The sequence below is a fragment of the Podarcis gaigeae genome, assembly GCF_964106915.1.
Source record: "Podarcis gaigeae genome assembly, chromosome: 8".
NCBI classification, from domain to species: Eukaryota; Metazoa; Chordata; class Lepidosauria; order Squamata; family Lacertidae; genus Podarcis; species Podarcis gaigeae.
In genome coordinates, this window is record NC_139684.1 from 38340294 (window position 1) to 38367934 (window position 27641).

Below are 27641 nucleotides of genomic sequence, written 5' to 3' on the forward strand. Positions count from 1 at the left end.
TGAATTACAACTCTCATCACCTCTTCCAATTGGCATCTAAGGATGATGAGGATTGTAGTTCAACAGTATCCGAGATCCAAAGATGGGAATACTGGGGAAACTTTTTTAAATGGAGATGCCAGGCAGGAATTGAAACTGGGACCTTTTGAATGCAAAGCATGTGCTCCACAGTTGAACTATGGCCCTTCAACTAAGTTGTTTGTGGTTCAGTTCTACAGCACTCAGTTTGAGATAAAGGTGTGTTTTCGTAGATAAAACTTGGCATGGAACAGAAGAGTCACACACCAAGTTTCAGAGTTCATAGTGTTCCCACAACACACATACACACACACCCTTTGCTCTGCAGCTCACAGGTGTATATAGACTGGATATTCATGTAAGTCCAACTTCATTCAGCTGGTCCACAGCTGCGTATTTATGAATTTGTTGTTCAGAGGCAGCACATCCACCAAATTAAAGATTCCTAATGATTTTTAATTGCATTTTCACTGCCTCTTTGATTTCTTGTATTTTACTGTGTTATAATTTGAATTCTATGGAATACAATGTGCAAGAAAAAAGAATTAAAAATTTTCAGTTAAACCTCATACCGCATCTAGCATTGCGCACTATAATGGCTACAGGCAGAAAAATCACTAAGTCATGTGCCAAGACCCTCAGCTATTTTCAAATGGTCCATGAGAAAAAGCCATTTGGGAACCACATCTCTACAGTATTATACTTCTGTTGTGGTTTTGTTGTTAATTTTTTAAAATTTCTATGTCTTGTTGTGAAGGTCACTGAGAACTGTGCTATAGGAAAACCTATAAAGTATTATTAATAAACCAGAACAAATAACAGGAACATAGGAAGCTGCCTTTTACTGAGTCAGACCATTGGTCCATCAAGACTGTGTTCATGGAAGACAATCTGACTTGGCTATGAGTGATCGCCAAAGAAGGAGAAGAAGACCATCAAGCTCAATATTGTCTGCACCAGTTGTTCCCAAGCTGCTATCCTCCAGATGTTTTGGACTATAACTCCCATCAGGCCTAGCCAGCATGGACAATGATTAGGGATGATGTGAGCTGGAGTCCAAAAGATCTGAAGGACACCAACCTATCTACACTAACTCACCCAAGGGAGTTGGGTTCAGATCCCTGAATCCAAAGTGGCAGAGACAGGTACAAGGGAGCACCCAACGCAGCAACGTGACTGATCCTGGAGTCCCAGGGAGAATTCTCTTTTCTCACTGGCAGCAGCTCTCAAGGTTTCAGCCAGAGGTCTTTCCCAACCTTGCCTAGAGATTGCAGGGGTAGAGCCAGCGTGGTGTAGTGGTTAAGAGCAGTGGACTCATAATCTGGTGAACCAGGTTTGATTCCCTGCTCCTCCACATGCAGCTGCTGGGTGATCTTGGACTAGTCACACTTCTCTGAAGTCTCTCAGCCTCACTCACCTCACAGAGTGTTTGTTGTGCGGGAGGAAGGGAAAAGGAGGATGTTAGCCGCTTTGAGAGTAGAGACATCACCTTGCCAACAAAGGTTCGTATAGTTAAAGCTATGGTTTTCCCAGTAGTGATGTATGGAAGTGAGAGCTGGACCATAAAGAAGGCTGATCGCCGAAGAATTGATGCTTTTGAATTATGGTGCTGGAGGAGACTCTTGAGAGTCCCATGGACTGCAAGAAGATCAAACCTCTCCATACTGAAGGAAATCAACCCTGAGTGCTCACTGGAAGGACAGATTGTGAAGCTGAGGCTCCAGTACTTTGGCTACCTCATGAGAAGAGAAGACTCCCTGGAGAAGACCCTGATGTTGGGAAAGATGGAGGGCACAAGGAGAAGGGGACGGCAGAGGACGAGATGGTTGGATAGTGTTTTTGAGGTTACCAGCATGAGTTTGACCAAACTGCGGGAGGCAGTGGAGGACAGAGGTGCCTGGCGTTCTCTGGTCCATGGGGTCACGAAGAGTCGGACACGACTAAATGACTAAACAACAACAACAACAAGCCGCTTTGAGACTCCTTCGGGTAATAATAAAGCGGGATATCAAATCCAAATTCTTCTTCTTCTCTTCTAGAACCCAGGACCTCCTGCATGCAAAGCAAGTGCTCCAGCACTGAACTACGGCCTTTCCCTTGAAAGGCATAATGGATGTCATCTGAAAATTCAGTGCTCTAACTCAGGGAGATGTAAGAACCTTAACCTTATTTTAACAATGAAATAGAAAGAAGGTACAGAAACTTAATTTCCTTCCTGTATCAGTGGGGGAGAAAATGAGATTATTATTTTTTAAAAAGATGCTACTTTGTATGCATCTTTCGGCCACATGTCAATACAAGAACGTTGACATGGCTATAATGTTGGAACGCCTGCTGAAGCTGTTCAAGCTAAATAAGAGATTCCTTTTTATGTCTTTCATCTCACTCAATATGTTCCAACTTAGTTTGACTGAACTCACCCAAGTCTTTCCATGTGTTTCTCATTTGACTGGGGTATTGTCGAAGAGGGACTTTAGCATATTCTTCCGTTTCTTTAATAACAATCCTTCTCTATACCACTTTGGATTATACTTGTGCGTATCATTTTCAGGCTGGATTTTCTTTTTTCTGCATAAGAGTCACAGAACCGCACGGCCGGGAGGGCCAAAGGGTTATCAAACTCAAACCACACACTTCTGAAATATGTTCCACCTCCAACACACACACACAGATCAACCCATATAATCCATATAATAGGGCATCTCCTGAGCAGATAACAGAAGCAAACATGACATACTTACCACAATACTTGAAGAGGCCAGCAAGTAAGGCCCACAAAGAGCAGTTGACATGGTGAAAGCACGCACACACACACACACAAAGAGAGAGAGAGACCACAGAAACAGAAAACTAAGTGTCAGGAAGCCTGACCTTTGCAAGTGTCATGGATAAAGTCTTTAGGGCCTTGTCATCGTTCTCTAGGAACTGAATCTGTGTACTCTAGAACACAGCCTACGCTCACATGAAGCTGTGCAATTTCAGAGAAAGAATGGTGGTAGCATGCTCCTCCTCCTCCTCCTCCTCCTCCTCCTTCTCCTCCTCATCCTCACTGGGTACGACTCAGAACCAGCACATTCATGCCAGCTTTTCCTCAGTAATTTTGTCTTCTCTAAGCAATGAACTAAGGAATTCAAGAGTAAAAATAACAAACAATTTCAAGTAGTAAAGGAATATTTCCCGGTATATAGAACACAAATCTTTTGAACTATTACCAGTTGATGGAAGCCATCATCCTTTGGTGTCAAATATGGAAGCCAGCTCTCTCCAAGTTCATCAAGGAGTTTCCGTTTCTAGAGAGGCAAAAAAAGATAATTTACATTGAGTTTTGGGTTGGTTGGTTGGTTTAAGTCATAGGCTTGCTAGGTGTTAGAACTAATGCACTGCTGTCCAACACTGGATTCACGTTTTGGAGGGCTGTTTGGCAAGAAACCCTCCATGCCACACCTTCTTTAGTGAGTCTACCTCCTCACCACCATTGTCACCAGCTGCTCCTTTCCCCCCATAAATGCTACCATCTGCTTGCTGGCCACGTAGGAAGCCACTGAGAAAACAGCAGCATCTACTGCTCCTCCTTCTCACCACTACTGTCATCTATATGCCAAAATAAGAGTTAGACAAAGAACTTGTAGAGGAAGAACAGGCTCAGAGGGCTCTTATCACTGTATCTCCTGCTGGGATGTAGGACCTTGAAAGATGATTGACCATGCCCACCTGCCCTGTTCCCATCCATCTTGGTACATCAGAAGTAACTCCTGGTATTGTTCAACCACCTCTTACTGGGGAAAGAGAAGGGAGTCAGAATCAGACTTTGTAAACTCCACTTCTACTTCCAATTGCCACTTAAAACAGCCTACTTGGTGACTCCACAGGGACAAAAAAAGAGGGAAGGGGTAAAATGTTAAGACCACAATCCTAAACATACTGGCTTGGGAGTAAGCCTCATCAAAATGTGGGCCTTGCTTCTGAGCTAATGTGCACAGGACTGGACAGTGAAATATCTTATAAGGAGGCCTTGCAATGCAACCCTGTGAAAGTTTACTTGGAAGTAATCTCCCTTGTGTTCTATAGAGTTTGCTTCTAGCTGAGCATGTATAGTACAGTAATACTGAAGCCTCAGTGTGTGTTGTGTTTAAAGACCCTTGGTTGCAACTTGGGTGACTGAGGCTAATCTCTTGTTATGCAAAAGAGTAAATGAAAGCAAAAACAAAAGCTCCTGTTTATGACGAAGGATCCAACCCAATTCTTCCCAGCTTACATCTATGGTTTTGTTTTACATTCCTTTGCTTATCGTTATTTTCCGCATCACGTTACAAGACTAATGGATTTTTAAGTTTTACAGTACTTATGGAAATGGCATTTCTCAGGTTGAGTCATTAGCTCAGAAAACCCTGGTGTTGCCCTATCCACATTTCCTACATATCCTCCACCAGCTCTGTCTACCAGAGCGGGAGGGGATGTCACCCAAAAACCATGATCATTAACCCGCTCTAATCAAATTGGTCTTTGCCTCATGTGGATCAAGAATTATATGCTCAAAGGAAATTTAGCTTTTGCATTGCATGTCCCAATCAGACTTTGTTTTAACTTGGTAAATTACTAAAACCTGACTGGAACAATGTAAATTCTTCTATGAAAGAATGGGGAAAATTGAGTAAGAAAATAACAAGATGAGGACTAGCAACACAGAGTGCATTGAGCACGCATCCTGATTTGCTTGCACAGAGTTTAAGCAAAGGTTAGCCTATGTCTGGTCTTTATTGAGTACTCTGATTTGTTTGCAGGTATGTAATACAAGACTAATTTAAATGAAGCCATCAAAATAGAAACAGAGTTAAATGCATCCTTCAGTCTTAAAATAACATGAAACATTCTAAGACATCTCTGTAGTACAAACGTGTATCGTTTCCATATCAATTTATCTATCACAGCTTTTCTAAAAACAACAACAGGGAATTACAGTTTTGCAAGGGTGCTGAGTATTTTCTTAGGAGCTCCACAGTCCTTTTCATAGAATGACAGAGTTTCCAGAGATCCCTGAGCAAAGGGCATAATGATTGGCAACACTAGCCTATGCATATTTACTGGGAAGAAAGCACCACTGTATTCAGTGGGGCTAACTCACAGGTAAACGTGCACAGGATTGCATTCTAAATCTGTAGTGGAGATAGTCCCAGAATGAATTGTTGTGCAGTGCGCTCAGAACACAATTTGCCTTAAAATGATGATGACGATGATGATATTTAAAATGGGGGGGACACCCTATGCCCTTTTAAAATGTGGCTCTTTTGGGGGGGTGTTATTGGATTGTTGTTTTTATTTTGATTATATATATATTGTGGTTTTAATGTTGATCTCTTCTGTGAACCACCCTGAGACCTCCGGGTATAGGGCGGTATATAAATTCAATAAACAACAAACAAAAACAACCACCAGAGCCTTACAATCAAAATGAAACACAGCCCCAGCCCTTTCCTTAAAGACAGCCAGTTCCCAAAAGCCTGTTAGAACTAAAAAGTAATCATCTGCCAGCAGAAGGACGATGAGGAGGGAGCCAGGTTAAATTCTTTAGGAAGGGAGTTCCAAAGTCTGGGAGCAGCCACCTAGATGCAATTAGTTGCAATAACATTGGTTTTTCTCTGCTTTACTGCCACTATGGATACTGGAGGTTGGGCCCTTGTGGTCATTCAGAGTTCTAGGAAGAGTGAGTTCGCACAGCCTCCCACCACATTTTTTTCAAAACCAATGCATGCCAGCACATTTAACAGAACAGTCAGTCTTTCTGAACCACAACCAGGTAGTGTTGACTAATCCATCCAACGCTCGCTTAACTGCAGCTCACTGATTCTAAGTGGACTGACAACCACAGCATTAAAATTTATAAAACAGACATGTAGCCTGATCTCGCTGAGTTTACAGACTTCTTTGGGGACACATTATGAAAGTGACATGGAGTTGCTGGTGAAACCAAGCGGAATGTAACTTTAGATTAAGCTGGCAGGCAACACATTAGTGCATTCTGAGATTTCATATACTGCCCCTCAATGAGGCCAAACTTGGGATTCACAAAATATTTAGGGGTATGCGTACCCCCAAGAAAAAGCACTCTCTGTGTGTGTTAGTTTTGAAAAGTACTGCAGTTTAGAAATCTATATTTATACTTGCACACTTGGATGTTTGCATGTAGACACAGTCAATGTAGCTATATTAACATTATTTATGGCATTAAACACACTGAAATGATAAGTCTGGTTTTGCTAAGCCCCAAGCAGAGTTCACCAAAACTTCTTTTTTTTTTTTAAAAAAAAGGCTTATTCTCATGTTTGAACAATAAAAGGATGTTGAGCTGGTAGAGAAAATAATTCAAACGCATGGGGTAGCAATATATATATACTGACAATTTCTTTGTCAAATGTTAAGCTCTTGGCAAAAGCACACAGCATTAAAATGCACTCTGGAGTGGAGGTAGTATCAGCTCACATTTGATTGTCAGATCTGACTAAGTGAATGCTCTCCTGCTTGATGTGCAGACAAATACACACACAGCTGGGTGGTATAACACACATCTCTTCTCATATACACGGAGCTGTCACACACGTGTCAAATACATCAAGTTACTTGCAAATTCCTCCAAAACAAAATGAAAAGCGGGGGTTGGGAATAAAGGGGAAAGAAGAGGGATGGGGGGGGGAGTATCTTTGCCAACTGGCTGAGCCGGTGCTTGAAAGTGTGTTGTGTTTACAGCAACCTCAACAGGTAAGTAAAAAGCTTGTAGAAGTGGCAACTTCCTCCACCTCCAAGGAGACATGAACAGACCAGTTCTGTGCAGGCATTGAGGGAACATGAGTAATGGGCTAAATATGTGTTTTAAACACATCTGGGAGCACACAAGGAGTTACTACCGAAGAAGTGAGGGTGTGGCAACCAGAAGACAAGCTGGTGTATATGTATGTTCGGTCCTGTGTGTGCACTTGATGGTCTCTTCATCCCGTCTAACTCTATGAGTTGTTCTCTCAGAACAAAGCCCACAATGGTATCCGCAAGGGAAAAAAAGACTTGTTCACACAATGCATAGTTAACTTATGCAATTTGTTCCCACAAGATGTGGTAGTGGCCCCAGGATTAGATGATTTAAAAAGGAGGTATGGGGAAATTTATGGAGGTTAAATGCATGGACAGGGGGATGTTGCTAGACTGCAACTGCCATCATCATTGGTCTTCCATGTTGGGAATCCAGCACCACCTGGAGGGCCACCGCTTCTCCACCTCTGACCTACAATGACTAGCAACATCAATCTCAGGTGTTGGGCTGGGTGTGAGGGAATCTTCCCCCAACCCTAGCTGAAGATGTCAGGTATTCATCCTTGGACTTCTGCAGATCCCCTCCACTGGGTAGTTCAGCTAACGCATGCTTCTTCTTACATTCTCAATCAGGAAAAACAGGCACTGCAAGAAGAGGCAAATTCCTTTGCCCAGGTGCTTGAAATAAGAGACTCAAATCACCATGCAGATCTTGGGTGAGGGATGCTGAGAGTTATAGCCCAGCAACTTCTGGAAAGCCACAAGTTCCCCACACCTGATCTAGATGGAAGCACAGCAAACAAAAACATGTATTAATCCCAACTTGCTGAAATACAGCCAACAGACATTAAGACAGGGTGAATAGGCAACGTCAAGCTTTGCTCAGGAAAAACTGCCATGGGGTGAGTCTAGTGATGTGCTTGCATTTCACTCGTAGACTAGAAACACTGCTGGCAACAGAATGTGTTGTTCCTTCCTCTCCACACCCCCTCTGAAATGTCAAGACTACACAACACAGATGTGAAATGCACCAGAATCTGTTTGCCAACATTTGAAATGGATGAACACTTGCTTCACCTGTGCAAACACAGCTATAATAGAAAGCCAATAAGGCTGCTGCAAGACTTGGAGCAATGTCTTGGCCCATCTCAGTATTAGCACACACATTTTAAAGGATAAATAATACAAGTAAATGGTTTAGGTTCTGCAAAATCCTTCTCCAGGAAGAAGCCAGTGGCAGTTTGTTGTCAGGTATATACAAAGCAAGATTGCTAGGAAGAAGCTGCTTTATGCTGTTACATCTAACTCAGGTGTGGAGAACATTTGGCCTGTAGGCGAACTGGTCGCACTTGCAGACCTGGAAACTGGGATAACCTCAGAGGAGCAGAAGCTAGCAGTGGGGCTAACAATCTAAAGCTGGAGTGAAGAAGCTATGGCCCTCCATATTTTGGTATTCTACTACTCCCATCAGCCCCAACTGGCACAATTGTTTCGGGGCATCACATTAGTGAAGTCTGATCTAAGATGAAAATGTTTGGCAGAGAAACCACAGTGAGGGAAAACATAACTTCTTCCTGCTAGGATCTCTCTCCCATTAGACCACCCTTCCCCAGCCTTGCGTTCTCCAGATATCTTGAACTACAACTCCTATCATCCCTGTCCATACTCACAGGGAGTCAGAGCCATTTGGCCGGGGTGGACCACCACTTCCATCATTCCTGACCACTGGACAAGCTGGATGAGGATGATGGGAGTTGGAGTCCATCAGCATCTGGAGGGCCACAGATCCAAGCAGGTATGAACTGTGTCAGATGCTTCTCAAGCAATCTGCATAGAATGAAATCTACATAAATTGCCAAGTAGCATAGAAGCAATGTGTTCCAGGACACAGACTGAGAGACACACTCCAGCCCAAAATAATAACCCTAAAGCAGTTTTCAACAGCATATACACCTTGAATGAATGAATGAATGAATGAATACACACACACACACACACACACACACACACACACAGCTTAAATGAAGTATGGCCACAATCCTAAATCATTGAGCACCTTTCCCTGCTTCTCTGCAGTCCACACAATCCAAAACTACAGGTATATTGTTACCAAATCACAGTCTCCACGGTTGATTACAAGGTGAAGCGACTGTAGAATCCGATGAATATTAAGCAAATATTTTTAGAAGGAGACGTGGCACTCACATTTTATTTATCTTCACACCAGAGAGTTCCCAAATGGTAACAAGCTCGCATTCTGCCGTGATGGCTTCTTGGCACAGCTACCTATTACGGTAATGAACTTCATGTGTAATTTTTCAGCTTATGTTTGATGTTATTGCAGTGTGTGTACTTTGTGTCCTCCTAGTTTACCCTCTCTGTTCAGTAACTATTGAAAATGTACTTGCACCGGCTTGTCTGATGGAAAGTCAATCATGCTAATAGCGGAATAACTATTCTGCATATTGAGATTCACTGAAGCTTGCAGGCTAAGTACATCACTGATTGACTCTTGTTACAACGGGCTATAAATGCAAGTTGCTAACCTGTTTTTAGTTCAAACTTATTTAAAAAGAAATCTTCCAGCTTGGGAGGGTTTGGGGGGTAGTTCTGAAGCACATTCTCTAACACAAATGCATGAAGGAAATGCTTCATAACATGGGTAGGCATACTAAGGCCCGGGGGCTGGATCTGGCCCAATCGCCTTCTAAATCCAGCCCACAGACAGTCCAGGAATCAGCGTGTTTTTACATGAGTAGAATGTGTGCTTTTATTTAAAATGCATCTCTGGGTTATTTGTGGGGCATAGGAATTTGTTCATTTCCCCCCAAAAAATATAGTCCGGCTCCCCACAAGGTCTGAGGGTCAGTGGACCAGCCCCCTGCTGAAAAAGTTTGCTGACCCCTGCTTTATAGCAAGTCAAACCATTGGACCCTCTCTTCCAATATTTTCTATTTAATAGGTGAAGAACCTCAGACCCAGGGGTCACATGCAGCCCTTCAGACCTCTCTATCTGGCCCTCAGAACTCTCCCCAGGTTGCAGCCCATAAGAAACCAGAAAGGATCTGAAACTAAAACTGTTTGGGGAACTCAGAACTTTTCACTTGGGAGAGAACTTCCCAAGTACCTCTATGCTCTGAAGCATGCATGCATACAAGAATGCCACTGCTTTAGGGAAGCATCAGAACATTTGGGATGTCAGCAGACATTACACCAATCTCTACCACCCCCCTTCAGAGCTAGCTGCATGTCTAGCACAACCAACAGATCAAATATGGAGGAAAGTCTGCCATGCCTATGGAAGCAAAGGGTAAAGAACAGGAATGAATCTGCTGTTATACACATTTCAAGGTACAAAGATGAGCAAAATCTAGCACAGTTAGTACAAAAAGCACATTCCTATCATTTGGTGGCCATCTTTCTAAGAAATCTAAAGCATCAGCATTTATAGTGGAGCAACCATCTACCAACTGCATAACATGCTTTCTTTCTATCCAGGGATAGAATAGATTTGCTTCCCCTATTTCAATTCCTCACCTCATAAATCAGCTGGCCCACTTTCTGGTTTCCACTGAGATACACAGAGAGAAAGAAAACTTCTAATCATGCATATATGCACAATTTGCTTGCCCTACGTAACTGTGCAAAGAATTAATATATGCATAGAAACAGCTCTGCTACATGTGAAAAATGGTCTTCATTAGAAGCATACTTTCACAGACCCTTGCCTCCGCAATGCTGAAAGTCCCCCTAATTGCCATTAAAAAAAATATATCCAAAAGAGATGTTATTTTAAACACACATACACGCAAAACCTGGCACATAACAGTAGCCATTAATGAAATGGAATAGCCAATCTCCTTGTCTAGCCAAGTGTTAGATTTGTCACGTTTGATTTAACCATCAAAGTAATTATAGTAGGAAGCTAACAAATGATAAACCATTCAAATATGGCCTCTCTTTGGTGGGCACATGACCTCTTGCCCTGCCAAAGGATACCCTATAAAATTAAACTACTGGCAGGACCATGAACGCCTTGACAGCATCATCTATCTTCCAAGATCAGAAACTGGTGGCCCTAGCCAATCACCACCCCTACCCCCAGTATCTCTCTCTCTCCAGCCTCCGCCTTTCTCACACTTTTCCACACACACACCTAAGGTAGCAAACCAAAAGCAAAAGGAGTGTGTGGGGAAGTGACTATGGGTAACTATGGCAACAAGCCTTGCTAGGCTGGTCATCTCCCCCCATCCTTAAAGCAGTCCTCTTATGAAACTAACTAATGTTGACTTAACAGATTTAATGGAACAAAAAAGAAAAGATTATTGTACTTTACAACCTAGGCACCACAGAAAAGTCTATGTTTAAGGTGGCCACCTGCCTAACCTCTGAAGGTAGGGGCACCTGCAACAGGGTCTCACAACAACCATGTGAGGTAGGTTTTGGCTGATAGAAGCCAACTGACCCGGGGCCACCCAGTATGCTTCATGGAAGAGTGGAAATTTGACCCTGTCTCTCTTGGCCCTAGTCTGATACTCCCAACCACTATACCACATTATCTTGGAATTGTGTCAAGGAATAAAATGAAAAAGGCAGAGAAGACCTCTATGTACTAAAGTACTATGCTTAGAATGGAAAGTCCTTACGAACAACCTCGTTAAATTTCTATGTGATTGTCAATCGGGGTTGGGAGTTGGTTCCTTTATGACTTACACATCCTCTATGCCAAATATTGTAATTACTGCTTAGAGGTTTCTTTCAACCAAGTAGTTTTTTTAAAAAAAATGTTAAATATTTAAATCAAATTATATAATTTAGAGAATTATATAACCTAATCTCTCCATTAGGCACTTCATTCTGTCCACAGTATCCCCCCCCCACACCTCTTCCTCAAAAATGGAATAAGGGATGCACACCAAACAACTTCAGCTATCGTCATAAATCATCCAGAAAGTTCGCAAATTCTAATTGGCACACCAGTCTGTTTGGCACATGGAAGAGAAAGTTCATCCTTTGGAAGGAGAGAGAGAGAAATCTCACTCTGAAGCAACATAGCTTAGAGTTGGAGGGGGTGGAAATACTATGTGCCGATAGCCTTCTGTCAAATCAATTCTGACATACTGAAATTATTACAGAGATGGAGCCAGGCTAAAAGATTAATGCTCAAAGAAAGTTGACTTTTGGCAACGAAAAAAGTGTGATGAGTCCTTACACTAATGTAAGACTATTCTAAACAGTGCCTCCACTGACAGTTAGAGTTCAGAGGTAGAGACAATTGAAAACAGGAGCCTGCTTCCAATCTTGCACTGAAATGGAAACAAGAAGCCCCTGCAAGGGGGCAGGGTGGGGTGGCGGAGAGAAACAAGGCAAAGAAACTAATGGAAACCAAAACTACTGAAAGATAGCCGCCACCACAGTATTATTACCAAGTAATTTATGTATGCCTTAATCCAGCCAGGGCCAGCATTAGTACCTGACATCCCCAAAGCCCTGCCACTGAACATCAGAACATAAGCAGAACCTGCTGGATCAGGCCAATGGCCCATCTAGTCCTGAATTTCATTCTCCCGGGGGCCAACCAAGATGCTTGCGAGAAACTCGCAAGCAGGATTTTAGCAAAAGAGCACTCTCCCCTCCTGTGGTTTCCAGCGAGTGTGAAGGCAGAGCATAGCCATCATGGCTAGTAGCCATCAACAGCCCTCTCCTGCATGAATTTGTCTAGTCCTCATTTAAAGCCGTCTAGGTTGGTAGCCATCACTATCTCCTGTGGGAGCAAGTTCCATAGTTTTAGCTATGTGCTGCATTAAAGATCTTCTTTTATCTTTTATCTCCCCACACACCCTTTTTTTGACCAAGCACTCCAATAAGTCCTTGGTAGCTAGATATCTAGTCACGCTTTTAATTCAGGTACGTTGGCTGGGGCTGATGGGAGTTGTAGTCCAAAATATCTGGAGGGCCCAACTTGGGGAAAAACTGGACTAGATGGATAAATAGTCTACATTCTTAATCCCTGGCTTTTCAGATCCCTGTAAACACTTAGTTGTAGTCCAAACTGTTATTTAATGCACAGTATTTATTATACAGCACAGAGAACAGCGAAAGGAGAAAGATATCCTCAAAGACAAAACGACCATTAAATGGTTTAAAATAGAATCTATCTCTTAAAAAAGAGGCTTAAAACATTCCTAAAGATAGCACTGATACCATAAAAAAATGATGTTCTGTAAATTCTTTGCGCATTTTAAAAGCCCCCTAATTGTCAGAGTGCAGTTTTGCAAAGTTGTCCTTGATGACCGCTCTAAAGATCTTACATTAGCACCAAGGCCAGGTGCTAAGTGCTCAGGCTTGGGCCCACACCATCGGCTAAAGAGAAGATCAATAAGTAGCCAGAGCATTAAATTTCCACATACTGTAGCTGTCATGCCCATTACATCGAATTTGAACATCTTCACAGGCGGTTACAAAATGGCTACCTCTTGACATTTTTCACTATGAAGCAAAATGTGAAATCTCCCCAGTTTACGCTTCCACCGTGAGGTTAGATTGAGAGATGTCACAAATCTAGATCTGTGTAGATAACTTCACAGTTTGACAAAAAGAGTAAGGCGGACCATTTATTATTTATTCCTCTATGTTTTCCTCCCGTCTTCTTCTTCTTTTTGTCTTCTCAAGGAGACTCCAGTGTCTATTTACTTTCTGTGTGTGGGGCACAGAAAGGCCTCATTCAGGTACAGGAAGCCATTATGAAAATGAGCAACTGTGGGCCTTGAGGACTGAGCTATCCTCCATCCCCCGGTGACATCCAAACTTGGACAACCGTCATTTATGTGAGCGGGAAAGTGAAAGCTTTCTACCTTCTCTCCTCATGATTTGTAGAACAAACAGGATTAAGTCACCCAAAAGACCTGCCAGCAATTTTCATGTGGTCCACGAAAAAAGGGTTGAGTTTGAGAACCATTCATTAAAAGCTTGTTTTGTCCCATATAAAGCCACATAAGTTTTAAGATTCTCCCTGGAGAGCTTAAGTGGGGGTACTCCTTTGGGTACCCCCACTGTTTCATGAATGGAGAGAGTTACCCACCATACAGCTTTCTCAGTAATGGCACCAACACTTTGGAAATCCACCCAGGCAGGTTTCATTGCCTCTCTCCATTACGTTTTCAAAACCCAGTGAAATCTGTGGGGTTCTAGAGAGCAACTGAGAGCCACTAAGCATGCACTTCCATGACTGCTTTTCCATGGAATTCTGTTTGCTTCTGTTTTTTTGTTTACTACTATTTAAATTGATTAACTGGCTAAGAACATAAGAAGAGCCTCATGAATCGGGCCAATGGCTCATCTAGTCCAGCATTCTGTTCTCACCGTGGAAAATCAGATGCATGTGGGAAACAAACCACCATGACCCAAGCACAAGAGCACTCTCCACTCCTGGAATTCCCAGCAACTGGTATTCAGAAGCATTGCTGCCTCTGACCATGGAGGCAGAGCATAGCCATCATGGCTAGCAGTCACTGATAGCCTTATCCTCCATGTTATTAAAAGATTTTTTTTGTGCTCTAGGTTTTAATTGTTTTAATATATATATATGTACTCTGTTTTTTTTAACCTTGCAGAATTCTCCTGCGCAAAACAGATGGGTTATGATTATTTTAATAAAGAAAATACATTTTTCAACTAAAGCACTGCATTTGTACCAGGGAGGTTTTAATGAACACTGCACAGTCACATAAAGAGCAGTTTTAAATGCTTGGCATCTACTTTCTGTTGCAAAAGCAAATTTTGGGGGAGGATTTCCCCCTTCGTTGTTCCTACAAGTTCCTTCAGTCAAATATTCCAAAAAGAGTAACAGCAGAGTTCTACAGAAGGCAAGAGGACAATGGGCCATTGATCTATTATGCAATCGTTAGAGAGCCGCAAAGCATGTGCTACAGAGGCCAAACAGAGACACATTCCACAAAACAAAGAAATCACTCTTCTTCATCAACAGTAACTTGCTTGAAGAATACCTTTGTTGTCACAAAACAACTTAGACATTATTGCTTTCTTTGGCCCATTGATCCCAGTAATGGATTAAGGGGACGGAAAACGAAGATATCATCTTGAAAAATAAAAATACTTTCATTTTCAGACATTTTGTTTCATTTTTGAGAGCAGATCTTATCTATTTGATTCATAGACTGTCCTATCACAAGGGCTCAGAGTAGATAAATTGAGCACAAAACTCCTCATTGCACTGATTAAACCCAAAATGATGTGCGTCAAGATTCCACTGGAATCTTGTAGAAGGTGGAACCAGTTGCAGAATTCACATTGCTGAAAACCTCAGTTTTACTGTTTTAAAAGCTTTCTAGTCCTTATGGCTAAGGAATGCTTGAAAGTACATGGACAATATCTGTGGTGGCTGGATAATGATTCCAACCATTTCTAATTTCCTCATCACCTGTACCCAAAAAAGCTAATGCAAGTTTACTTGGTTTGCATGCTATGTGAAGATCAATTGTTATCTTCTTAGCAATAATAATAATAATGTATACAATTAATTTGGCACAGAGATTAAGTTCCATCTTGCCCGACCCCTGTCCACCAAAAGCTTGAATTAGAAGGTCACAACTTTCATTTGAGATGTTTAGGGGCCTACAAACCCTGTACAAAACAACTAATTATTTTCAATGACCATCACTCCAATCCCAGCTCCCAACTTCTGCTGTTGTACCCAGAGCCCACAGGCCAAACATAGTGCCCAGACCATCCAAGTGTCCCGATTTTCCAGGGACAGACCTGTAATTCTGAAAGCCATCCTGGCTTCTGATTGATCCCAGAATATGAGCCAGCACTTGTCCCAAGCAATGGCAGCAGCTGTGAAGGAGCATCCTGCTACCTCTCCATGGCCACTGCTGCCAGCCTCCTCCCTGCGGCAGCTCATGGTGGCTGCTGGAAAATGGGTGAGGAGGAGGAGGAGAGGCTGCCGCTGCCGAGGCCCCGCTCCACGTGATGTGCCAGCTTTGAGGGCAGGTAGAGGGCAGGGCAGCCCTGGGTGGGAAGAAAGTGGGAGTGGAGAGCAAGGTGTCCTGATTTTAAAAAATAAAAAGCTTTGTGCATCTGCATCTAATCTTGCCCCTTTCGGAAATTTATTTATTGGTGTGTGTTTTTCTTTTTGTAAATCTACCAATGAATAAAATAAAATAATATCGGGATTAATGGTTTTTTTTCAATGCGGTGGAGGGCGTGTGTGCTGCCATGTAATTGTGGTGGCACTCACCCTTCTTCTGATAAGAAATATTCTGCAGGGGGTAGGGGGCACAAAAATGGGGGAGTCAAGGAGGGTCAGCTGGGCAGGGGAGAGAGAAATGTCCCTATTTTCATTGGAGTAATGATGGAGGGTATGCGTGCCCAATTTTTCATTCAGAAGAACGAATGAAATGAATTTTGGGTGAGGAAGGGGGAGTGTGAAAATAAAACAATGCAAACTATGTGTTTGGTGTTCTCAACAGACAAGTCTCTTGCTCCACATTTCCCCCCTCCCCTCACTGATTTTATTTATGCATTACTTTATTAATAAATATATTAAGTAGGAAAAAAATCTCAAAGCAACTTGACTTGATTTATTGCAGGTTGATGTGTTCAGTGGCCAAAGTAAACCTACCTTGTCAGGTTGTTGGGAAGATAAAAGGGGGAAGAGGAAGAACCATGTATCCCACCTTAAGCTCATTAGAGGGAAGATGGGTCATAAATGCAATACAGTAATAACTAAGTCATAAAGAGGGACAAGAGAGTAATGGTTAGAGGGTTGGACTAAGGCTGGGGGGACCTAGTTTCAAATCTGCCCTTAGGCATGAACCTCAAAGAATGGCCTTAAGCCAGTTGGTATCAGAACCAGAACAGCAAGGATGAGCCATCAGTGATCCTCCAGATGTTGCTGGACTACAACTCCCATCAGCCTTGATCATTGGTCATGCTGGGTGGGTGGGTATAAAGGGAGTAAGAGTCCAACATCTGGAGAGTCATCGGTTCCCCATCCCTGAAGTATAGTAATCACTAGAGCATTTAATACTACATCAGGTTTCATTCTGGGGACTAAATCTGGTATAAAATTAAGATGACCAAAAAACCCCACCCAGTATCCAAAGATATGTTGACAAAAGTAATGGATGATGTTGCTTCAACAATCATTTTCCAAAATGCTTGAGCTCTCAAAATGCCTGAGCAATAAGAAGGATTGGAATGGGAGGGGGGGATCTAAGGAGAAAGGTCCATTCTGAGCACAGGGTAGGGTGTCCATCCCTTTTCTAGGACACTTAAAATATCCCAGAAAGGAACAAAATGAACAGATCCTTTTCACGTCAATGGCTTTGGGGAAGAGGAAGAAACATTAACCACTGCCGTTTTAATTATATACTTCAAGTTAAGAAGCGGTGAATCTTAAACAACTCTTGAACTCTGAAGGTGGACCCAAGGTGGACATGCCCTGATGCAACAGCAAGACCCAAAGTGCTACCGTTCCTTGCACAGCTGGCAAATATTATTTTAGAAGCCAAACCTAAAACTCCAGAAGGCATCCAACACCAACTGGAGGAAATCAATCTTTAACTTTAACTCAGAAGTACAGTCCTTGCTTTCCAGGCAAAAGGTCCCACTTTCAATCCCAAGGTTCATTTCCAGGTAGGGCCATGAAATAGCTCTGTCTAAAGCCACTGACAGCTGCTGCCGGTCAGTGTCTACACAGAACAGTGAGCTATACTGAACAAGTCTGACTCAACATAAGGCAGCTTCCTGTGTTTCAAACTCACCCATTCCCTGAAGGCAGGGGTGTCGCACCCCCAGCTTGGGCAACTGATGCTGCCGCCGAAGCAAATTTTTCTGTCCTCACAAGACATCCCAATTTTATCCGTGGTCATAATGAATAATTGAAGTAGAGGCTATGACATTTAAACCTGTAGCCCATGCCATGCCCAGCACCCTTATAATCAGTGAGAAGGCAATTTGCATCCCTGTTGGTTGAGGACGGGAGTTCTCATTCCTTCCCCACTCATCCTCTTCTGCTCAGATCAGCTCAGGAGGTGGAGGCTATGTGTTTGTGTCGTACATGTGTATTTGTCCAGTACGTGTGTGGTTTGTGGTGCGTGTTTGTGTGTGAGAGAGATAGGGGAAGAAAATGCATGTGAGATTATGGAGCTGCCACACCCACAATTGGCATTCTACTTCCACACACAAACACGGTCAGCCATGGGCAAATGCAGCCCTGGGACCACAGCTGCCTTAAGAATGCAAAGGCAATGACATTTTAAAGCAGAGGTTCACTGGCCTCCTAACAAGGACGCTGCAGTAGTGTGTTTCCTACAATGTCAGCAGGGTTGGACTTGATGACTTTCGAGGTCCCTTCTGCTCAACAATCCTATGGTTGAAAGGCATTAAAATGCAGGCAGCTCTGAATCCCATTAACTCTATCTTCTAAAACGCCAAGTAAAGGAAGACTGCTTGTAGTGGTGTTTGGTTTTTCCTGTTACTAAAAAACATTATCAACAGTGCAACACGTGTGAAACTTATGTTCCTAAATAACCTAAAGGTGAAGTGGGGTCTGTGCATGTAATCTACAGTATACCACAACAGCCTTCTTTCATGTTGGAAGTCCCAGTGGCATCCATTCTCTTTTTCTCCCATAGCTATTCATTTATTTTCTGCCTTTCCCACCCAAAGTTGAACAATTAACAGCTTCGTGTTTGCAAACCTTTCCCAGCCTATTGCTCAAAAAGCTTAAAAAAAAATTGTTTGCATTAGACGTCGCGAGGATCCAGGAAGAGGTTAATGTACACCCGCTCAAAAACAATTGTGCGGAAAATAGCAGTGTCGTACAGGGCTGAGGTTTTGACCCGCTTAACTTTATTCACAGAATGCGCAATCCGTCACGTACAAAAACACAGAGGAAAAATGTGAGGCGTTGGTAAGTGCCCCTGTTAGTGAGAAATTCTGCTAATTATTACACCAAATAAGCATAGTTAACAGGCCAGAGCTGTGAGAGGGCCATGTTTCAGGGCATTAAATGGCTGCCTTGGATGGAGATGAATATATTACACTATGCCCTTTAACAATAAAACAATTTCCTTGACACCTAGAAACCAAAGCAGCTGAAGCGGCAGCAAGGAAAGGCTCAAGACTGCTGAGTTCAGCGAAGTTGCAGTGCCACCTAGCGACGTGCACATAAATTTCATCTTCTCAACCCAAGGAAGTTGCATAGCTAATTTTGTCAGTGTGGAACCAAGAAGCATCCCCACCCACCATTACAGAGGCAACCATAGGCAAAAGCAGGGTACAATGCAATGTTTGCCTTTCCCCACCCCTCCGAGACTAGACAACGTAACAGGGGTATTTATGGGAACAAGTTAACCTTGAACTTACCTTTGCCATGTTGAGGTGTGCAACATGAGAAAAAGAAAACACAGACACACAATTGTGATTCTGCAATGCTGTGCCTCATAATGTTGTACTACAGTTCTCTGTTACATCTGAACTCTTGGAATTGTGGTTTGTTTTAACCAAAGTAAACAACTCCCCCCCCAAAAAAAGAATAAAACAAAACCCAAGGCTTTGGCGGGTGTAAGAGAGAAAAACAGAAAATTAACAGATCAGTGCTTTGTTCCCAGGATCTCTTAAGTACATTTCCTAGGGCAGACATACCCAAACTCAGCCCTCCAGATGTTTTGGGACTACAATTCCCATCATCCCTGACCACTGGTCTTGTTAGCTAGGGATGATGGGAGTTGTAGTCCCAAAACATCTGGAGGGCCGAGTTTGGGGATGCCTGTCCTAGGGGGTACATGACTACTTGTTAGCATAGGTCAGTTTCTAGACTGGCCTCCCCCCAAAGTTCAGATTTCTTGTCTATCTCTAGTGGGTATATTCCCCACTGCCCTACTCTACTTCAATCGTGTGTGTGTGTGTGTGTGTGTGTGTGTGTACATCCTCACTTTATGGCATAGAGAGCCAAGAAAGACAGAGGAAGAGATTCATTATATTTTTTCAGGGATTGTATTCTTCCTTGGGACCAGTCTCATTCATTGCTCCGTGTGGCTCCATCCCTCCACCTGGCAGGTGCTGGTTTGTGCTTGGGGTGGGTAGGAAGGGGGATGCTCTGGAAATATTCATTTGCTTCTGATATCAGTACCAGCATCATAATCCCCAGTCACCGCAACCAGTAAGAATATAATTCTGGAATATGCTCAGGCTAGGAGTTTGGAATGTTCTACAGGAGAAGTTCTAAAATTTGGGGAATAACAGAGTTTCTCTATATATGCTAATAGCAAATGTATGTTATAGTGATATGAGTGATGGCCACAAAAACTCCGTACTGCAGCCTTCACACTAAAAGCAGGCAGTGAAAGTTCACTTTCGCTCCCTGACGCAGTAGTGGTTTTGAGGTGAACAGAAGGAACCAGGAGCATCCCAAAAGTAAATGATTGCATGCCCAATAATGCAAAAGGCTATCATGTCTATCTTCTGTGAAATGTATGGCTTTACAGTCAGGGTTATTTTAGACTTGGTCTAGCCTTAACTGGCATATCTGCACCCACTCTCCTTGGATCACCAGCATCCATGAGAGTGCAACACTGTGTAGATCCAAAGACTTCAAGGTATGGATTGGGTGAAAAGGAGAGATAGGGCAGGGTGTCACAACCCTCATGCACTTCTGTCTATAATGTATGAGGGAGGTGTAATAGGACTAATATTTAGATAAATCACAGGATACGTGCAACGTAACGGCAGTAGGGATTGCAATTAATGTCAGGAAACTCAAACGTTCTCTACAATCCCCATTCTGCATCAAAACATCAGTCGCTCTCCAACTCCACCAGAACAATCTGACTTATTATTAAGAGGGGGGGGGGATAGTTAGCAACCTCTGAAACAGCACACCATATATTAAATAGCTATAGGGTTTTTTCTTCCTCTTTTGATGTCAATGGCAAAAAATGCATTAAGAAAGAGTAACTGTTTCATGTCATTCTGCTTCAGTATTAATATATTGCTTTTAATTGCTCAACATGACAGATCATTAAATCCAAACAGGTTTATCACAGTGTAACAAACTTTATGCCTTAAATAAATAAATCTAATTTACCTATCCTGTTTTTTTAGAATTTATTTTTCTATAAATCATAATTGTGTGACATGTTTATACAATAAACTGCCACAATTTACGTTCTCCAGATTTACTATTTTTAAAATAGGCCATTATGCTACACTTCCAATATGTTAATTTCCACCAAAGTTTCCATAACCAAGAATGACCTATATCAGGAGAAAGAATTTAGAATTGGACTGACCTTTGGCAGGAAGATTAACTTGCAAATGCCTGGGGACAGATGTCAGAGGAGGGAATTGTGTGTGCATAAGAAGAAAAACAGCAGAAAATGTATTTTGCAATGCTATATGAGAAAGTGGTAATGTGCCAGGGTAGCAAATACTAAGACTATTGCACTGCTACCACAATTCAGGTAAGTGACACTTGCAGTATTCGCATTAGTCAGAATGGTACCCACTCTGCTTTCACCATGGAAGAAAATCTCCATTACAGACATAGAAAGAAGCTGAATTTTCTGATGAAGATGAAGGCCATCAACCATAAATTGCACCAACCTCACTCATACCTCGCTCCCACTGACAGGGAGGCTCAGTGGGCTGGCTCAGACATAATGCTAAACCATAGTTTAGCATTACAATTATGTGTCTAGGTGAGTTTCAGGCTTGTGTGTTGTCCCCTCCCCATCCTCATTCCAGCACAACTGTGAAGAGACTGAAACTTTCCACTTTAGATTAACTATACTTCTGCATGGCCTCTGAATTCAATAAACTGTTATTAATGTTAACTATGGTTTGCTGAAACAAGTCACCTTCAATTCATACTTTAAGGAGTTTGTTTTATTTTAGCAACCCATAGCTATGACTACCCTTCAATAGATTAACTGTCATTAATCTAAACTAGAAGCTACCAATCTCCTTTAGAAGGACATGTTCATAATGTTGGAGGAGCAGAGGGGGCGGGGAGCATGCAAGCCTGAGACACATAGTGCTATGTCTGAACCCTCCAATTATACGATGGCCCAATTTTGCACAGCAAATTCTGCTTCACAGTATATCCTTGTGGGCATGAAAATCCCAAGGGCTGAGCATCGCCACAGTGAAAGTAGCAAGAGGGCTAGTTTAGGCTTAAGAGGACACTATGGTCGTAACTCTGCAACAACATGGATACCCAGCACTTCCTACTTTTTGAACAACAACAACAGCAAGAAAGGGACCGATCCATGCCTCAATAAGCTTACAACTTAATTTATTTATATCATATTCACCTAGCCATTTGCTCTCTTATGGGAGTCTCATAAGGAGAGTATTAAACTTAAAAAAAGAATAACGATAATGATTTCAAAATGACATTTCAACAAAGAATTAAAACCTAAATTCATTTCCTCCACCAAAAGTCTGTTGAAAACAAGGAAATCTCTTTCTGAAGTTATTATCCATCTTGCATTCTCCTTCCAGCTCAAGACTGACATACATATGTTTGCTGAAAAGGGCCGCTATTCATTTCCTCATGCAGGAAACAAATAGACTATACCCCTATAAATCTGAAGGCTCCTTCTGAATCCATGCCTCTGGGTGTGTATCGCCAATGAGTGCTCCCAGCATTTTACACCACAGTTTCAAGTGATTATTAACTTATCCCCAATCTTCAAGTGTTCCTAACACCAAAGGATTCCTTTTAAGAGGCATTTTCTCATTTCTTACAAATATAGTTCCCTGGTTATTCAAGGAAAAGAAAGGCTTACAGAAGCAGCCAGCAGTGCAGTTGGCTCTATTCAACTTGACAATAAGCACACCGTCTCTTTTCTCCTGTCAGGATGCTCCCTACACATGTAAATATTTAATGCTAATACCATCCTTCACTCAGGGCTTGTATTGTCTGATCAAGCATCTATTTCTGTCTCTTAGATACACTGGAAGATAAAGAACATTTTTCATGTCTCCTGCTCAGTCACACAGAGCCTTGGATTCTCAAAAGTTCTCCAAAGTTCAATAATTCATTAAATGCCGCGCACCAGGGCCAGTCTCACTTGCTGAAACACACAACTCTAGACTATGGGAAAACTATTAAATATGCCTTGGTGATTTTTTTTTAAAAGACATTGCTCCCAAGAGGTGCTATTGTGTGTTGTCCACAAAGAAGGAGCCCATGTCATTTCTGTGCACATATTTACCAAGTCCAATGACTGCATTACCCTCAATGTTCAACATCTTGGTAGTTTGTTTTGCTGAGGATCTAAAAGCAAATCAGCTACCACAATTCTGCAGGAATTCCAAACAGGCAGCAAAAGTTCACCAGAACCATGTTTTGCTTAACAAGGCAACAGGACGTTTATTATGTAATATTAAGGGCATAATTCACCAAGGACAGCTTTTGTACATGTTTCAGAAGAACAGAGGGGATTTTCACATGTGCACTCTTGTGCAAGCCACATTTGTTCAAATTAGGTTTGCTCGGGAGATATTCCTGGAGGGTTATGCCTCAAGTTGTTGTTTGGTGATGCTATACTGGCAACTATTTTCAAATTCTACAATTGCAAAGGGTTTGCAACAGCAATAGTACAGAACTCAGTGGCTCAGAGCTTCTTTCAGACTTGAAATGGGGGACAGTTTTCACCTTTTGTTCCCAGGTACACAAACCCAAGTTCAAAATAACTGAAATGTGAAGGGTAAAACGTCAGGACTCAGGAAATGTAAGGCTCCAGGCAGTCACAATCCAGTAAGGTGGGAGAGCTGGGTGCCACTTTTGGGGGGCCAAAAGCAGTTACATGGTCCAAAACAGGAAGGGGCCAGATACCAAAGCAGCAACTGAAGAGAGGACAGAGAAATGACAAGGTCCTAATCCAACCCTCTGATCATTAGACCATTCAGGATCTCTTCCTTCCCTTCATATATTCTTGACCTCAGCAATGGGAAGAGATCACCAAACACACATCCCAACACTGGGAACCACTAAGATTTACAAGACTGGACCATTCAAGCTATTCCTGTTTCCATCAGGAATTTGGTTTCCAGGTAATTGGAGCAGGACAGCAGGCATTATTAATGAAGAACTTGAATTTGTTGTCCGCTCTCACCATCTTCTATGTTTTTCAACTGATACATCTTTCATGGTAGCACTTTATTGACTGTCTTCCACCAATGAAAGATGTCCTACACCTGCATACCAATCACGGTTGCCCCTCATTAAACACTGACCCTTCATCTCCTATGTAGCAATACTAAACATAAATTACATTTTGTTGTAGCCCAAAGGTGAGAGAGATGAGAGGAGTATAAACAAGGAATAATGCAAGAGCTGGTTGGGTCAGCCCATCATTATAGTCCTTTCAGAAGCTATTGATCTTGCGCGTAGTCAGTGGACTGAAAATAATTACTTCTCCTAACCTATGTTGTACACAAGGCAGGCAATAACAACAGGTCAGGAAAGATGCATATAATGTTTGTTTCCTGTTTAACTGTTTTAAATGATCTTTCCTGGACACTGTTGAGTGTGATGCTTCATTTCCCAGCAAAGAAAAAGAAGAGGTATCAAAAAGAAATACGGGACTATAATCCACGCTGAAATTTAATGGCACCTTCATTTGTAGCATGCTGAACTATACCCAAGTACAAACAATTCTGAATATGTAGCACACAGACATCATCACTGTGATACAAAGAACTATTCTAATGCTAATGGTCTTAGGGATGGCTAATAAGGGGCAATATCCAGCTACCATGAACTGTCAGTGCATGGATGTATGCACTATTCTCCCCACTGTGTGCACCCTGGTTACCACATCTGTTCCAGGCTAGGGTTGACAAAAACCCCAGAACAGATTGAGGGACATGGGAGTTCCATTACACAAGTGGAAATCCTTGCTCAAGTTGGATACCACCCATGCTTTTTTGCCTCATTTCCCCAGCCCAGCCCTTTGAAGTCACAGGCTTCAATTTCACCAGGCTGCAGCAGAAGGAGAAGTGAGACCCTCTCCATCAGCCCAGCTTGGGCAAGCTGCCTCCTCTTCACCCAGAATGGAATCCACCAATGAGGCAGCAAAACACCTTCCACTGGCCTGCCTGGGACCATCCATTTGGCTCTCTCCACTCCCAGAACTATCCCCTGCAGTGGCTTAACTGCCTGCTCCTTTCCTAACCCTTTCTCCTTTGGTATCACATCTATTACGATGTAACCCAGAGATAGGGGAACATATGGCACTTCAAATGGTGCTGGACTCCAACTCCCATCACCCCATCCATTGGCCATGCTGGCTGGGGCTGCTGGGAGTTGGAGTCCAACAACATCTGGAGGATCCCAGATTCCCCACCCCGATGTAGGCCATTACTTTAAACTGCTAAACCCCTGAATGCATTGGCAGAAAGGCAATATAGATAAGGAGTTTGGATTTGATATCCCGCTTTATCACTACCCTAAGGCGTCTCAAAGCGGCTAACATTCTCCTTTCCCTTCCTCCCCCCACAACAAGCACTCTGTGAGGTGAGTGGGGCTGAGAGACTTCAGAGGAGTGTGACTAGCCCAAGGTCACCCAGTAGCTGCATGTGGAGGAGTGGGGAAGCGAACCCAGTTCACCAGATTACGAGTCCATCACTCTTAGCCATTAGACCACACTGGATGATGATGATGATGATGATGATAATTTATTTATACCCCGCCCATCTGGCTGGGTTTCCCCAGCCACTCTGGGCATCTTTCAACAAAATATTAGAAATAGAATAAAACATCAGACATTAAAAACTTCCCTAAACAGGACTGTCCCTGTTGCTGTTGTTGTTAAGTAATTATTAATTATGCAGAATCTGCAATTCATATTAAAAGCAGTCCAAATTAAATCAATAAGAACAGCAGGGTTCTTCCCTGCTCCTTTTGGACACATGGGACTAAGAGATTTGGTTCTTTGCTTCAATCCACTTCCTCTGTTCTGCCAGCCTATATCCTGGTCCCGTAGACCAGCATCCCAGATTCTTTGTCATTTTATTTCCCTACTTTGCTGAGTCTTTGCCTCAAGTTGCAACGGACAACTGTCTCCTCCCACCCTGGAGCCATGTCCACTGCATTTTTTCCTTTTTGCCACCCAAGTTGGTCGGGCTTTTGGGGGGGCGGGGGACATAAAAATGCCTGGGGGGGCCCCAAACTAGGGATTAACTACCACTACTTCATAGTTTAGCCTTAGTGCTGCCTGTGAAAATAGCCATTGCAGGATCATTACCACAAGAGCTTCCAGTAGCTGCAGCAGCAGCTACCCTTTTTCAGCCTGGGAGCCACATGTACTCACGGGAAACCTTCCAGGAGCCACATTCCACTGGTGCGCTTGGGCCAGAGGCAAAAGTGTGGGGCGTCACATGAAGAGAGTCTTAAGGGCTAGATAGAAAGTTCCAGTCCAGATGTTCCCCATCTGACATATAATGCAGCCTCTAGACCTGAAGCATGCAAATGCTGCTTAAGACTAAGCTACAGTGGTACCTCGGGTTAAGTACTTAATTCGTTCTGGAGGTCCGTTCTTAACCTGAAACTGTTCTTAACCTGAAGCACCACTTTAGCTAATGGGGCCTCCCGCTGCCTCTGCACCGCCGGAGCACAATTTCTGTTCTCATCCTGAAGCAAAGTTCTTAACCTGAAGCACTATTTCTGGGTTAGCGGAGTCTGTAACCTGAAGCATATGTAACCTGAAGCGTATGTAACCTGAGGTACCACTATATTTCACCGCAAAGAAGATAACCTGCGTTCTACCAAATGCAAATAAGGACCATCCACTGTTTTGTATGCAAAAGTAGCCAGCCACATCCCTTGGATGTTCATAGGCAGCGCATGGTGACAGAGGGATTTGACAATATTCAAATGAGCAGATAACAATAGTGGAAAGGTAACTATCTCACCAGCAGCCTGCCTTTCTTTTGGTGCCTTGGAGGCCCATTATGGTAAAAGTTGCTCAGCTGGAGGCATATGTAAGGAAATGCCTGTCACAGTCCCAATGCAAATTTAATTACTTCAAGTTAAAACCTTCCATCTTGTCTAAGGGTCCCTTTTTTTTTTTTTTTTTTTTGAGGGGAGGGAACCCTTGCAACTGTAAACAAGCACTACATTGCAATCAGGTGTCAAGGGCTTATTTGATCTCTTGCAAAATATGTCACAAATCACTGGCAGAAAGTGGGTCGAGTGAGAGAACAAAGGAAAAATCTGTCAATGGACTAGGTCGCTCATGTGAGTTTGCCTATTAGTGCACCAGATCTTTCTGCTCCTGTCTAATGCTGTCCATATAAAACAATCCCAGCCTGACAGTATTTTGTTATCTTGCATTTGATGTAATTTTGCTACAGTAAGCAGAAATCAGGGAGGAGGGAGAGGGGGACAACCGGTAGACTAACCGTAAGTAACACTAAAAGGCATCAGAAATGTTGCACTGGAAAAAACAAAAAACAAAACAAATGCATCTTATTTGCTCACTTTGCCATTTACACACTGCTACTGTACACTTTAAAAAAAAGTGCCTTAAGACAATGCCTGAGAGGTAGAAGATAAAAACCACACACCAAAATGGCACTTTGTGCTGTCGAACAACATTTCTCCATTTGTACTTTTTGCCTTTGAGCCACATCTCAGGGAAGAGCGATCCTAGGGAAGCAGAGTCGCACGGAAACACATCCACTTTCATTAATCCATTACATTTCTACGGCAACATAGCCTACCTCCTTTGAACTGTGCCCTAGCTTAACATATATCAGGAAGACTGGGGGGAAGCAATGTGAGGGAT

The 27641-nt window shown here is 42.7% G+C and overlaps 1 protein-coding gene across 10 annotated transcripts in view; it reads right to left on the reverse strand.

Moving 5' to 3' along the window:
- The window catches only part of FTO (FTO alpha-ketoglutarate dependent dioxygenase), a 266874-nt gene that overhangs the window by 220601 nt on the left and 18632 nt on the right, over positions 1 to 27641 (reverse strand). For all 10 annotated transcript variants that reach the window (XR_014567516.1, XM_083752970.1, XM_083752969.1 and 7 more), the window contains exon 2: positions 3231 to 3308. Coding sequence is in view for 9 of the 10 variants with exons in the window: in XM_083752970.1 (XP_083609096.1) it covers positions 3231 to 3308 (78 nt within the window). In the remaining variant the exon portion in view is untranslated. The remainder of the gene's footprint in view (positions 1 to 3230; positions 3309 to 27641) is intronic.